The 16,088-nt window shown below is 46.2% G+C and overlaps 1 protein-coding gene across 3 annotated transcripts in view; it reads right to left on the bottom strand.

The window, feature by feature from the left end:
• Positions 1-16,088, bottom strand: part of NFATC2 (nuclear factor of activated T-cells, cytoplasmic, calcineurin-dependent 2) — a 196,975-nt gene that overhangs the window by 133,840 nt on the left and 47,047 nt on the right. For all 3 annotated transcript variants that reach the window (XM_006881641.1, XM_006881642.1, XM_006881643.1), the window contains exon 3: positions 14,564-14,735. In XM_006881641.1, the coding sequence (XP_006881703.1) occupies positions 14,564-14,735 (172 nt within the window). The remainder of the gene's footprint in view (positions 1-14,563; positions 14,736-16,088) is intronic.

Genomic DNA, 16,088 nt, shown 5'->3' on the forward strand with positions numbered 1-16,088 from the left:
CCACCTTTGCTAGGTGGAGGAAGACGGAGCAGACAGACACACAAGGGTACACTGAGCGATAAAACCTCCGTGGTAAGTGCAGGGTGGTCATGGGCAAACCTCTGCTGTGTGCTTGGAAATATTAAAAAGAAAACGTTCTTTCATGTGATTTTTTTTTAATGCTGCTGTGGTTTACTTTAGGTCACGAAGCCTGGAGTCAGGCGAGTTCAAGGCTTAATAAACATATACTTGACTGATTCAGGCTGCAAAGCCTACACGCACTGGAAGAGTTTGGGAGCCGGGGGCGCAGGGCCTAAAAGGCTCTGCTGGGCACTGAAAGGTCAGCACTTTGAACTCAGGGGCCACTATGCGGGAGAAAGGTGTGGCTGCCCTGACCTAAACAATGGGGGCCTTGGCAACCCCAGGAGGCTGTTCTACTTCTCTGCGTCACAGGGAGTGGTTTTGTTTTCTTCTGAATAAAAGCTAAAAAGGGGAGTGGGAGCCTCTTAACAGAAGTCAGTGCCTCACAGGGGAAGGGTATACTGGTTAAATGAGTGTCCCCTGAAGATCAACTCGGCTTTAATTTCTACTCAGAAAAGCAAATGTAATGGGGTTTTTGCTTTGGCTTTCTTTTCCCATAGCTAAATGAGAATTGCCTTCACCATTTATTAGGCATCTACAGTGGACTGAGCCTTTGGCCAAGTCTTTCATCAACCACACCGATCGATGCTGAGCTTCTGTTCACGGGGACTGGGCGACAGAAGGGGATGAAGGCAGGTGCAGAACCACGTCACCAGTGTCACTGGATTTCACGCGGAGGAAAGGCTCGATCAGCGTGTGCTCTGCTGTGTATCTTCTCAGCAGCAACACAATGTTTTAAAGTTCTATTAACGACGGGCGGCAGCTCAAATGACATGGTCTGCAGGGAGATTTCATGCACCTCTCTGCTGGTTCAAACCCACCAGCGGCTCCAAAGGAGAAAGACAGGCAATCTCCTCCGGTGCCACCGACAGCCTTGGAAACCCACTCAGAGGTCAGCTGTGAGCCGGGTCCCACTCAAGAGCATGGAGCTGGAGTTTTGAGTATAATGAGGAGGACAGTGACAATGCAGAGACCACAAACCCCAGGACAGAGAGACCACCCGGGGCAGGAGGGCAAGAAACCGCGGGAGGTGGTGGCAGCCTGCAGACAGGTGGGAGGGCGCCCGGCCCTGGCCATCTCGTACCGTCCGATTCCTGCATCATTTGTGCACACTTCTTCCTCGAGAACACTCACCTGGAAATAAACCAGAGCCTCTGAACTTGGCAGTGTGCCCATGTCTTACACGCATTTTCGCTTATCTGGACAAATCCTAACAGTTTGTAAACAGGCTGCGATTTGCAGCTAGCAAGTCCGTTTCCGTGTATAATGGAACGGAACACTGTCCACCACAATCCGCGGAGCCCTCACTGGCTGATTATCAGACCGCCAGGCCTTTCTTCCGCATGTCTTAGTCTGAAAGCTCCACTAAAGCCTGTTCAGCACCCTCACAGCCGGCAAGTCTCCAGGGTGGGTCCACCTAGCGCTCAACGCGGGTGGAAGAGATGAAGATGTGCCAACCCAGGGTACCAGCTGAGCAGCGTGCCCTCACCGTGCCACACCCCTACTGCTCCCGCCCTCCCTGAATGTCCACCCCTTCCAGCCCTGAGTCCCGTTCCTTCTCAAGTCCTTCCTGACCACTCCACCTGCATCCAAGGTCACACACAGGGGCCACATCTGGCCTAGAGATGCACTACACTTCAACGATACTCTAAGTTCTTTAATCAGTCATCAAACCGACTGTCACCGAGTTGATGCCTATCTAAAATGTCCCTGTGGGGCAAAGTAGAACCATCCCCCCATCTCTGCCCCCGAGAGTCCAAGGCTGAAACCTTTATGGAAGCACCCTGTCTCCTCTTTCTCCTGCAGGACAGCTTGGAGATTCAAACTGACGACCTTGCCATTAGCAGTCTAGCATGTTCACCACGATGCCACGGGGGCTCCTGTGACTGTGAATCAAGAGACTCGCAGAGGCGAGGACAGGCTGGTGACACTGAATCTTCCTAAGACCGGCCTCGGAACGCTCGCACCAAACACCCTGCCCTGTGATGCCCACAAGTCACTCTCTCTCTGGGCCTCAGTTTCCCCATCTTCAAAACGAAGCAGCTGCCTTGAACATCATGCTCTTTCAAGAACTGTCTGTATGGGGTCAGAGTAACAGCAGCAACTAGGAAAATTATCTAGGGACGTTAGGGGAAAGTCAGTGTATGATTTTGGGGGGGGAACAACCCCAAAAACCAGGGCGGGAGGACGGTCGCACACCTCAAAGACTTGTCATCAACGTCACTGAAGTGAACGCAAAGAAACAAACCGGTGTGTGTTTTGCTATGTATAGTTTCAGCATCTCAACAACTAAACAGATAAAATGTGGTTAAAAGAAATGAAGGGTCTGGTCAAACCCTGGGAAGTTTGTGCTCCATTGGAAAAGGAGGTGTCCCAGGGGGGATCTGGTCAAGCAAGCTGACCCTCAGGCCTTCCCCAAGGCCACACCCTCTCAGACTGTCCCCCCACACCACTCACCCTGGACCAATCCTTCAAAACTTCTCGTGACTGGACTTTACAAATGTTTGCAGGATCTGTCCACTTCTCTCCTGCACCCACCACCATCCTCTCTCACCTGAGGGTCCACTCCAGAAATTCCTTCCAGGCCTCCTCACTTCTTCCATCACCCCTTCCATCCCAGCAGGAACCTGCTAGAACCTCTGACAGGTCCTAACCTCCTGGAAATGCCTTCTGGAGCTCTCCAGAACTCAATCAGCCCACCTCTTTGCTCTCAGCCTTGACCTTCACCTCTTCCTCCCTGGTCACTCTGCCACCACCATGTAGGCCTCCTCTCTGCTCCAATCCACCCTGGGTTTGCAACTCTTGTTCCCCCTGCCTGGACCTCCCTTCCCAACCAGGCCCTCTCCCCTTCAGCTCCTTCTCTGCCTGGAAGGCCTAGTCCAACCACCTATTTAAAACAAAATAGCTCCCCTTTGCTGGGTGGGCACTTTTCTCTCATAGAACTTATCATCCCCTAACACTATTCCATTTGTATCCCCAATTTGTTGCTAATCAGCCCCAAGCCAGCACTTCAGGCCCACAGAGACAGGGTTTAGGGTCTGAGATAAGAGCCACAAGTTCAAGCAGCGTTCAGAAGAGGCTGCGGCACCAGGAATATCATTGCTGATGCTGGACGGATCCTAGCTAAAAGCTAAGAACACCAGAAGACTTACTGCGTTTTATTGGCTACACAAAGGCATTTTATAACAAACAAGTGGATCCTAACAAACTACAGCTAATATTAAGAACGGAAATTCTAGTTCACTTAATTATGCTTATATGACTATCCAATGAGAGAGCTCTGCTGGCCTAGTGGACAGAAAGTGATGCTACCAAGCCAAAAGTGGGTGATTTTAGTCTGCGGCCCTTAGGCCAGTTTTAATTGTTTTTGGTCCAACATTCTTCTCAGTGGTATAGCACTGGTCTGTCCATTTGCTGTACAGAGGTAACTCGTGGTTGCTGTGATGCTGAACACTGTGCCACTGATGTGTCAAATGCGAGAATGGTTACCCATGGTGGACAGTGTTTGATGGTGTTTCCCAATTAAAACAAGCTTGGAAGCAGGAGTGGCATCCACTTCTGAAGTAGCTTGCCTCCAGAAACACTATGAACTTGCAGAAATGATGGAAGTTATACAAATGTTCAGGTCTTTTCTTTCACAAGGTCACTATGAGTCAGCTATGACTCGACAGCACTTAACAACCGCAGCATACACCTATGTCAAGAAGCTGTTGTCCAAATAGAGCAAGGGAACACTGCATGGTGTAAAATCAAGAAAGGTGTGTGTCAAGGCTATATTCTTGCTCCATGTTGATTCCAACCATATGCTGTGCGCATCATTTGAGAAACTGGACTTTACAAAGAAAGTGACATCGGGACTGTGGAGTTAACCTACACTGTGCTGATGGCACAAGCTTTCTTGTTCAAAAGGGAGGACAACCTAGGGGCTTGCTATATAAGATCAAAGACTACAGCCTTCAATATTAATTCCATATCAACATCAAGAAAATACAAATCCTCACCAGTGAGCCACATTATGATAGAGAAGATTGAAATTACTTGGATCCACAATGAACACCCTTGGTATCAGCAGTCAGGAGATCAGGAGACATATACCACTGAGAAAGTCTGCTATCAGGGACCTCTGCAAAGTCCTGAAGAGTAATGATGTCAGTTTAAAGAGTAAGGTGTATCTGATTTAAGCCCTTTCCAATCACTTGATATGCCTCGGAGATCTGGACACTGATTCAATATTACAGAGGAACCGCTGCCTTTGAATTGTGGTGTTGGAGAAGAGTACTGACTATCCCATGAGCTGCAAAAGAACACAGATTCAAATTCATCCTGGAGAAAACGCAAGCAGGGTGCCCCTTGGAGGCAAAGACAACAAAGCTTTATCTCACATACTGTCGGCGTGTTGTTAGAAGAGGTTCTTCCTTGGAGAGGGACATCCTGCTGGGGAAGGGGAGGGTCAGCAAAGGAGAGGAAGACCCTCAGATGGGGTGACACGGTGGCTGTCACAATGGGCTCAAGTGTCTCGGAGATGATGAAAACGGTGCAGGATAGGACAGGGTTCAGATCTGTTGTTGATTGGGTCGCTCAGTCCTTCACAACTCAACCACAACAATAACCAATAACCGCAACAGCAACACGTCCCTAGGGTTTGGAGCAGTGCCTGTCACACAGTAGGTGCACAACTAATATTCCAAATAAATCCATTAACTAGCACATGAACCCCCCAGAAATCGCAGAACTCTTTCTGAAGCTTAAGCCACCTCATCACCATCTCATTCCTCTCTTCCTTTCCCTTTCTGGAAGGTTCTGATTGGACCCTTGCACAAAAAAGCTAACACAGCAGCCTCAATCAAGACAAAATTAGCATCAGCAAGACCAACTTCCTGTTTTGTGTCTTCAAAGCAGGAGCTGGGGTGGTGGGGAGGACAGCTCCCCAAGATTTTATTAGTGAAATGGAAGCCAACAGGCTGGCCAGACGCCCAAAGACAGCCGCTCGCAGACACACTTCCAGCTTCACCTGGGAGAGCGAAGGCCCCAGCTGGTTTCTCTCTTCCCTTCTGAGATCTAAGTTAAAGGAACCACGGGATGCCCCAAAGCTGAAATCCAGCAGGTCACAAATTCATCTCGTAACCCATTTTACAAGACGAAAGTCTTGGGCTTTACCAGCCTTCTCTGGTGAGGGGGGCAGTAACCAACCCAGGTGTGCTGCTGTCCCCTGCTCCTGGCCCCCAGGTTACTGTTACCCAGGACCAAACAGCGATCTGATTTCTCCATCAGATTCTGCAAGGAATCCTCCTAAGGGAAGCGCCATGTTTTCTCCATGTGTCTGGATGTCTGTTCTTTAGAATCCAGAACACTGGCTTCCGCGTGAAGCATCCTCTTATCCTGATGTATCTGCTGACAGGTCATCCTTTCTGCTGGAAGCACGTCCCAAGGCATGGTGGGAACACCACTGACGGACACCTCAGTCCGAGGATGCCTAAGAACTCTTACTGGAAGCGTCCTGTGCTGGCACTTCTGGGCAGGAATATGGTTTCAGGGTGTGGAAGCAGCCGGGGCAAGGATTAGATGTCAATGGTGTCACAGAGGCCACTCTCAACTGGGTCACTCCTGGGTCCCAGAAGCTGCAGCACTGAGAAAACACGTAAAGTCAAGTCCTGTAAAGCTGCCGTTGAATGGGTGTCTTGTCCATGCACTGGGACCACCACAGCCCAGCCTGAAACAGAAGGAAGGAGTGGCTGGCTATGAGGCCCCGTCTGAAGGCTCGTGGGTCTTTTAAGGGCCATCAAGCAGCTAATAGATTGCAACTCCTGCCTCTGCTTAACGAATTTCAGAACTGTTTTACTTAGACAAAATCCAAAGCATTATAAGGGAAATTAAGGACCCTGCAGCCTTCAACATAGACTGCATCTTTAAAGAAAATATAGATCCTTACTACTGGCCAACAGGCAATATCACGATAGATGGCTGTTATTGATTTCATCCTGCTTGCATCAGTCAACAGCAATCAACATCCTTGGCACCAGCAGTCAGGAAATCAGAAGTTGGGAAAATCTGCTGTGAAGGACCTCACCAGAGTGCTGAAGAGCCAAGAGGTCTCTCTAGAGCCTCAGGTGCACCTGATCAAGGTCATGGTCCTCTCAACTGCTTACTGTGCATCTGAGAGTCAGACAATGAACAGACATGACAGAAGAATTACTGACGTCTTTGAGTTGTGGTGCTTGGAGAAGAGTATTGAACAGCCCATGGACTGCCAAGAGAATCAACAGGTCTATGCTGGAAAGGGTGAATTTAGGTTGCTTTGGTCAGGAAAGGGTTTTGAAACTACGTCTCACAAACTTTGGGCATGTTGCCAGGAGGGACCAGGCCTTGAAGGACATCATGTTGAGAAGGATAGAGGGTCAACACAGAAGAGAAGACACAGTGACTGTGGCCATGAGGTCAGGCATGTCTAGGACTGTGAGGTTGGTTTAGGATAGGTCAAGATTCAAAGCTATTGTTCACAAGATCACTATGGGTCCTAGTTGACACACAGCAGTGGCACATAACAACAGCAAAGACCCAGACGGCGCAGTGGTTGAGCTCTCAGCCGCTAAATGAGGCGATTCAAACCTATCCGTCGCTCTGTAGAAGAAAGCCGCGGCAGTCAGCCTCCTCAGAGATCACAGCTCAGGAAATCCTCTCGGGATGTTGTCCTCTTTCTACAGTAGGGTCTGTAAGAGTCAAAACTGACTCAACAGCACCCAAAAATAGAGGAGGGGGCACCCTCCTGATGGTGCCATTGCTACTGAGCATCTGACCGAACAAGTCTCGGAAATTTTAAAATTGAGCTCTTCTCTAATCTCTATCGCTATCTGGTAATCCTGGAATTAGCACAGCCCTTATTTATATTTGTTGCTGTTGTGCACCTGAGTAGGAACCGACCCACAGCTGACACTCCAGCGGGTTTTTAAGAGGCAGTTTATTCACACTACAGGCGATTGCCCATCCTTCTTCCACAGAGCAGCTGGTTGGATTCAAACCATGAGCCTTTGAGATTGCAGTGCAGCTTCTTACCACTAGGCCACCAGAGCGCCTTACAGCAGCCTGGCGTCAAATCTAATCCAAACTTTGATTAAGTGGTCTAAATCTAGCCGTATGAAAAGAGCACGGGAGAATGCGGACTTCTAGCTCCTCTTGACAGAAATGGGGCAACCTGAGCTCTGGATCCACATTCTCACATGGCGCTGAAGAGCGGAGGCCCTGCTCTGTTGTCCCTTACTCCTAACAGCTCCCTATTACTCCCCACCATCTGGTCCATCTGGGCACTGCCTTTAACTGCCGGGTCCCCACGAAGTGGTCATTCTACGATGCTGACGTTCTCACGGTTTCTGCGGTTCTCAGTCCACTACTTCTGGAGAGATGCATGTTGGTACTGAGGGTGCATCAAGTAATTCTTTCTAAGTGGGTGCTTGTCAAATGCCTTCATAACTCAGAACATGTACTTCAGGGCATTCCACACGGAGCAGCCAGGACACTGCTTCCGAGTTCCTACATATCCAACCACCTTCTTGACATCTTTACTTGGTCCCCTGACAAATCATTCACACCTTCCATGTTCTAAACTGGACATGTTCCACCCACAACACAAAATTTCCCCCTAAATGTTCCCATCCTGGTACATGGCGCTATAAATCTTCCAACTGGGCCCTTCACCCGGGTGCTCTGTCCCTCCCACATCAAGCCAACTCCAAGTCTTCTGTATCCCATCCCAGAATCCATGCCCCAAACCATCCCCACTGTCACCCCCTCAGTCCTCACCACCTTGGTCCTTCTCCTGACCAACTGCTCCAGCTTAACGGGAACAGGCTCTCTGCTTCCCCCCTGGACCCTCTGGACTTCAGTCCCCAGAGGGCAGGCAGCTGGAGACATTTCCAAGACACTGAATTAAGTTCCTCCCCTACAAAGAAGGCTCTAAGTTCTTCCCCCGGGCTTATGAGCCCTGCATAGCCTGGCCCTTCCAACCTCTGTCACCTTCCAAGCTAAACCTGAATGACACTGGTCTTCCTTCAATGCCTCCAACATTGAAATTCTACTGCTGTCTTGGCCTTTGCACATGCTGTGCTCTCTGCCAAGAACAATGGCCCTTTGTCACTGAGAAAGAGAAAGGATTTCATTTCTCTCTCTGCTAACTCTATTACTTGATTCAGGTCTCAGCTTGGAGTCATCTCCTCCGAGTGGCCCACCTTCTAAAGAAGGCCTCCCAACTACTCTCTTGCATGGTTTGCTTGGGTGAACCAGGCAACCAATTCAGGAATCCAATATCTGAGTTCCTAATATGCCTTTCTAGTTCCCTTAGAGTCCACCTAGCCATCACCCTAGATGACCTTCATTTGGGCTCTAGGACCTCTCTGACCCACCACACTCACCAACCACCACAACAAACTGTCCTGGTCTACGTTTCATCTCTGCTAGCCCTCGAGCTCCTTCAATCTCACCCACCACTCCATCACTGCTGCCAGGCACACAGCAAGTTCTCAACAAAATATTTCCAGATGAATGAGTCATGAGCAGGGAGCCGAAACACATTTCAAGTTTGGAGAAAATTTTCTTCCGTGGTCCAGCAACACTCAAGGAATAAAAGCCAGCTGAACATGACTAGGAGGAGGTTAAAAAAGAGGAAGCCCCTCAAAGAGACAGACTAACACAGTGTCTGCAACAATGAGCTCAAACCAACAGTCGTTGTGGGGGCCACCAAGTCAGGCAGTGTTCGATTCTGCTGTCCATGGAGTTGTCAGGAGAACTAGCCCCTAACGTCCACAAGCAGCAGCATAACTACCAAGTTTGGCTGTGAAACAGAAGACCGAAGGTTTGATTCCTCCCCGCTATGCCTGAGAAGAATGTCCTGGCTATCTTCATCCCAAAATCAGCCACTGAAGGTCCCAAGGAACACAGTTCTTCTGACACACGCACAGGGTCCGTATGAATCACAATGGACTTGACAACAACGCTTTCTGTTTTGTTTTGAAGAATGCCATGTGTTTACTATTTTTTAAGCTCATAGTTAAGGGGAGTGCACTCCATGGTCTTGTACTCCTTTGATTTTTAAAGAAAGGCCATCAAGCCACCAGGCATTAAATTTAAAAAAAGAAAATTTAAAAATGCAACTCTATAGTGTGTGACAAAAAAAAAAAGCTGCATAGGGTGGAGACCAAACAATGAGATAGAAAAAGCCACTGCAGTGAGCTGCAGAAATAGAAACCGACGTAGAGATAAAGCGAGAGGGAGAGAGATCCAACGAGAGAGACAGACAGAGAGGGAGAGAGAAAAATATCCAGAGAGAAAGCAGTAGAAGAATCGAGAAGAGGCACCGAGCAGACACAGGCTGCCCATCTGGGAGGGAACAGGCAACCCTCCGGACTTCAAAAGGTACTTTCACACTTACCTAAAGGTTACGAGCAGCCACCTTTGAGTCTCCCCTTTTGAAGTTGGTGGGGTTTTTTTTAATCTGATTTTCCTATATACTAAAACGTCAAGGATCCTCATTTTAAAAAATTCAGTTTTAAAAAAGGGGCTCATTTTTTTAAAAGAATCTTATCAAAAAAGCAAAGACAAAGAAACCAACGATCCAGCTGTGTTGTTCTCATTTTGGTTTTATGCACGTTTTCAAGGCCACAGCTACCAGCTCTTTTAGTTGTGTGGGGGTTTTTATCCCCCCCACCCAAGAGGTATCCATTATTTTTTTTTGGCTACCAGTTTTTAAATTCTGCTCTGTGTTCATAGTTAAAAAGGCTTATGGCTGCCAGTCTGGGGTTATTTCCAGGCTGGGAAGATGAGTGGAACGGTCAGATTCTGCAAAGGTTGTGTTTTCTGTTTAGGGTTGAGACTAGGGTACGAACACAGAGTTCGTGAAGAATATCAAATACTCCATGAATTGCCACAAGAACAAGCAGTTCCGTGTTAGAAGAATCCCAAGGAAGTTCCTTCAAAACAAGGACACTCCTAGAAGGGAGGACGGCTAGACTCTGACTTGCTAACTCGGGACATTTCATCAGGAAAGGCCAGTCACTAGAAAAGGACATCACAAATGGTAGAGGGTCAGCGAAACCAAGGACACCCTCCACAGGATGGGCTCGCATGATGGCTCCACCGAGGACCGTGAAGATGGCCCAGGAATGGGCAGTGTTTCCTTCTGTTCCTCCTAAGGCTACAGGGACTTGGAGCCAACCAGGAACTAGAATAATATTATTACCATCGTGCTACAATGTAACTTCCATGAGCACAAAGTTTTGGAGCTGTCACTTAACCCTGTTATCTGGAATCTACAACTGCACCTTATAATGGTGGTAATGGTAAGCCATTGCCCTTGAGTAGGAATCAACTCATAGCTTGACCCTCCGGCAAGTTTTCAGAGGCAGTAAATCGCATGGGAGGAAACTGCCCATCCTTCTCCAGCAGAGCAACTGGAGATTCAATCTTGAGCCTTTGGGACTGTAGCGCAGTTTCTTACCACTAGGCCTACAGAGCTCCCCAAACTCTGTTTGCTACAGAGTAAATGCTCACTAAGTATCTGCTCAATGATCCATCAAAAAAACTTTCTACAGAGTCTTAAAAAGATAGAGACCCTGGCAAAGGACACACTGACAAAGGAGATTAATCAGAACTGGCTTTAACAAGCACTGTGGCAATTGGACAATTAGACATTCGGGGGGGGGGGAGAAGAACAAACTGGGGAGGAGGGTAGAGAAAACAGTGCAACAGTGAATGAATGAGAACCCAAAATCTCTGTAAATGTTCATTAAAACTAATAAAATTTAATAATAATTAAAAAAAGGACAAATACTGCATAGTGCCACTGTTGTAGAATAGGACTGACATCAAGGTTGGGGTGAGACTGAGAAAGATTGGATAAATTATGTATACTGCACTGAAACAGATGAGGGAGAGAACTGTTTAAAAATGGTATCTGATTGGGTATTATGGTCATGACAAGAGTCCAGAATAAAGGTTGCATAGTGGAGTGGACTTGGAGGAGTGATTGTATAACAATGAAAAAATTTTTCTTACTTTTCAAAGAAAAGAGCAAACTGGGGGGGGGGTGTTGCGGAGAGAAGTGGGCAGGGAGAAAACAATGCAACAACTAATGAATGGAAATCCAAAGTCTCTGTAAACGTTCATTAAAATTAATTAAAAATTAAAATTTTTTTCCCTCTTAACAACTGGGATCTAGAGGGAAGAGAAAAGACCAGAGAATGGAAAGAGATTTCTAAGCTTTTCTTGGCTCTACTCTTGCCCCCTCAAGCCTGCTGTCCACCAAGTGATTGACTTGAGGTCTCCAAGGCTAACTCAGGTGTTTCTTTGTTGTGTACGTACATGACCATGCAGCAGTGATTCTGAGTAAAGGCCCAATGCTCTCCCAGCTTTCTAGGCTCTGGATGCCCTGGTCCCTTCTGGGTCCCTCTCCTCTCATTCCAGCCACACTGGCCTCCTTCAGTTCTTCTGATGGGTTCTACTTCCAGCTGTCCCCAGGCATTCGCACATACCATGTCCCTACACATCCTTCACATCTTTGGTTCCCAGCTCTGGGCTCTTCCTCAGGAGATCCTGACTGATACTCTTCCCAATTTCATTCATCACCTGCTCTTTATACTCCCAAAGTATACTTTATACTTTTCCATCATGACACTTGCACTTGTAATTAATTCTATCATTTGCATCGTCATTGAATGGATCCATTTTCTCTGCCCTCTCTAAGCTGTAAGCTCCATCAGGGAAGAAACTATACACAGTTCTTGATTGTATTTCAGCAGTACATGGAACACAGTACTTGCTCAAAACTCTACTCCAAGAATTCACCTGTGGGATGAACCAAGAATTGTTGAGCCTGCCTTCCTAAATCCATGTTCTCTCGAGTTTAATCTCTTGTCCTTGTTTTACACCATCTCTCAGCAGCTTCCTCATGCGATGTCTTTTTCCTAATCTGCTCTAAATGAGTTCCTTCCTTATTACCAAAAGTTGTGACTCAGACACAGACCAACCACAATCTCTAAGCCAGAAGGTTCCCATCCTAAACAGATTAGCCTAGATAATAATGGTAGGAAGACTTCCCGCCAACCACTTGCCTAAAAAAAGCAAATTCCAAGCTGTGACAGAGTAACTGGTCCCAGATTAAACTTCCCACCACAAACAAGTATGAAACAGAACAAAAATACACAAGTCCAGTGCTTTCAAGCTTTGAAACGGGCAATACAAGCCCATAGAAAGTTACAAAGCCAAGTGAGCCCTTGTCCACTTTTAGCTTTCAGCCTGGAAGAGTTTATCTACTACATAGACCTGGAGTCTAAACAAGGCACGGTGGTCTTGCTGGCTGAAGAATAGAGGTTAGAATCCTGGGCTGTGGAAGTCACTAAATTCTGTGGGGAGGGCATCAGAAGGAGGAAGTCGCTGGGGAAGTCTTTTTGGTCAAGGATTGGGATGTGACAACTCATGGAGAGGATCTGGAAGGTTTACCAGAGAAAGCCTGCTATGGAGCAGAGCAGGGAATTGAAAGGGGGTGTCAAGAAGTGCAGGGATGTTGGGTCCCTGAGTTCCAGCTTAACCAGAGTGGAGAGATCATCCCACCAAGCATGCTGAGACAGCAAGACTTAGCAGTAAGGGGCATCCTTTACAGTCAGGGATACTGGGACATCAAATTCCACCATCCACCATCCTGAGACCAGAGGTCCTGGATGGCGCCAGGCTATGATGGCTAACTGCCATCAAAGTGGTCATGGTAGAAGATGCTGGATAGCAGTGGGAGAAATGTGGAACAAAATCCCAAATCGAGAGCCAAGGCTTGCTGGTCAGAGACACATTGGTAGCACCTCGGAGATTACAGTCTTCTGTCACCCTCAGAATCTGGAACAAAACTCACCCGTGTGACCAACTCTTAGCCAAAGGAGACAGGTCTACATGGTAAACACCACCACAAGGGAGGCCCTCACTCTTAGAATAATCAACCACAAGAGGCCAAAAGAATAGCATTTGCCTGTGGATAAAATCCAAGGATAGAAGGACTAACGGAAAGGGGAACCACAGGGAGGAAGTGGGAAGAGTGATTACATTGTGGGTATGGTAATTCATGGCACTAAGACAAAATGTGTATAAATGAGCAAATGAAAAACCAACATGCTGAGTAAACTTTCACTCAAATCACAATAATAAATTGAGTAGAGACGACTCTATCAAACCCAAGACCAAGCTTCAGCTAGAGTGACAAGGAAGATCATTTGAAGGCTGGGTCCCATCAAGTCAGAAGGGCATGGAGAAACCGTGGCTTTCCACAGACACCTTCAACAACATAGGCAATCAAGGCTACAGAAGTCAAAAGTGGTCAGTCAGTAAATGAATTGCGCTTAGAGGAAAATAATAAATCCCAGAGACTGTAACATCCTATATACATAATCAACACCATGTCAGCACACAATCGGCAATTACAAGGCGTGCAAAGAAACAGGAAAATTGGCTCATGGTTTAAAGAGGGGAAAGCAATCAACAGAAACAGATCTCAAGAGGACTCAGACACCATATTTAACAAAAGCAACTTCCAGGATGAGTAAGTCCCTAATATTATCCTAGAAGTACTTACTTAAACCACACATGTTTACCCAAATCACCTGTAAAATATTTTAGAATTTCTTTTTAAATAAGTTGTTCAGGGAATGCTCAAGAATCTTAATTTTTAACAATATTCTAGGGGTTGTTGATGTACACTGTGAATTAAGAATTAAGATCTTATCATAGGATGTGTACAAGGCAAATGCCAAGGAGGAAAAGTAAAATAAATTTAACATTCCTGATTGTCAAGCTGGCTGATGAGAACCAGATAGCAGTTCCTCATTAGCCAGCTATGATAATTAGGACTAGTATTTCAATTCTAATTACTAGGGGAAGGAGTCAGAGCACATTTCTCCACTTATTTTTTTAGAAATACCAAGTCAAGTCAAAAGTCATAGATGTAGTCACAAAATAAATGTAAACTATCCACATAACATCAATTATAGAAATACATGTGGTATAAAAGTCATATTTGTAATACACATCATTTGTAAATACACATCAAAATGTTAAGAAGGATGCTCTTTGGACAAGTGATTATGTACAGTTTCTACTTTTCACCTTCATTTCTGTATTTTATAAAAACATACTGTTTCTCCCCACTGGGCTTTCATCTGAAACCTACACCCAAAAGGAGGGCTGCAGAATCCTTAGAAACTGTCCCTTAAGCATGACTATCACGTCTCTCCTCCTACAACTCACAGAAAGATTCTTCGCTTGCTTCTGCAAATATGAATTAACTTCTGATACTAACTTCTTCCCAACCATGAGAGGCTGTAACACAAACTTCATCCTAAGAAGCAGCTCGGCAGAAGCTTACCAGAGCAATCACGAACGACAAACACCACAAAAGTTAAAAAATTCAGAGTCCTACCTGGACCACAGGGTGGCCGCCCGTCGGTGCTTTGACGGCCCCCCGGCTGCCTTCTGTCTCGTAGTGGGCCCGGTGATGGGGTTTGGGCTGCACCTCAATTCGCAGCTCATAGGAGCCCGACTGGCTGGTTAATGGCCACTCAAGTGGAGGGAGGGATGCAGTCACCGGGATGCTGGAAAGAAGAGAATCAGTCATGTGAAATCTGTGCAATAAACACACATGGTCCCTTTCCAGAAATCATTCAAGGGTGAACCTGTCATTTCCTCTTCATCTCTAGGAAGACAATGTAATTGTCATCTCAACTTACGAAGCAATTTTTTAAATAACATAGTAGTATCACATTTCTAACTGTAATAACTTTTTCTCTGGAAATGTAGAATGGTTAACTTTTACCTCTCAAAAATACCCTGTAGGCGAGCTCTGGTGGCCTAGTGGCAAGAAGCTGCACTACAATCCCAGAGATAAGTGGTTTGAATCCACCAGATGCTCTACTTGGAGAAGGAGGGACAATCTCCTCCTGTACCAGTCAGATGCAACTCGAGGGTACACACATACACAAAATAAAAAAATTTTAAAAATAACACCCTGTAGCCAAGATATTTTCTTCTGCATGAGAAGCAGTACAGGAGGAAGAGCCCTGAAGTGGGGGATCAAGGTCACACCTGTATCACTGCTTTGCTGTGTGATGTCAGGCAGGAAACATCACCTTGCTCACCCTCAGTATCTTATCAGCACAAAATAAATGGACACAAAGGCATCTGAGACGTGTTTTAACATTATTTTTTCAGATGATCTCAATTAAAAAGTAACTTTTGAGTAAAGTCCTTTTTCAACTATAGTCACTAATTACAATCTCAAGTTTAGAACATACAACCACAGAGAGGTGTCTGATTTGGGTATAAATGAGTTCAATCATTCAATTACCTAATATTAAATAGTAGTTGTTGTTGCTAAGTGCTGTCATAAAAAGCCTTTCTTGGTTTATACACCCAAGTCTAGACCTACCACAACCCACCAACATGGCTTTGGCCAAATGCCCTCAGATGTAAAATGGAGATACTGAAATCATGTGAAAGCGTTAGCACAAGTGTTCAATAAATAAACTAGCTCTAACTATTATTTTTCCTATCGTACATTAAAAATAAATAGTTGTTTCCTGTAGACCATTCAGCTCCGTTCCGTAGACTATTACGGCTTCACACATGAAGCCATACAAGAAGGTACACACTGCAGTTACACTTTCTCGCAGATTCTTATTACTATCTGGTACACAAAACAGGCATGCCATGTGTGGTTAGAATTAGGGCATTAAAGAGCTGACTGAGGGCTTGGAGTTCATCTAGAACATTCCTTCTGAGCCTTGGTGAATTTAAAGACCTCTCCCCATGGTCTTACAGTAAAGCACAGACAATGCTCCCATTTCATGTCTCTTGACACCCAGTCAGTGTCCCATCCACACTACCTCTAATCATACTCAACAATTTCATACTGGTCCAAGAAAAATCTCCCAGTTGTAGAATGCACT

The sequence above is a fragment of the Elephantulus edwardii genome, unplaced genomic scaffold (genome assembly GCF_000299155.1).
Source record: "Elephantulus edwardii isolate Elephantulus edwardi_28Jun2011 unplaced genomic scaffold, EleEdw1.0 scaffold00015, whole genome shotgun sequence".
Lineage (NCBI taxonomy): Eukaryota > Metazoa > Chordata > Mammalia > Macroscelidea > Macroscelididae > Elephantulus > Elephantulus edwardii.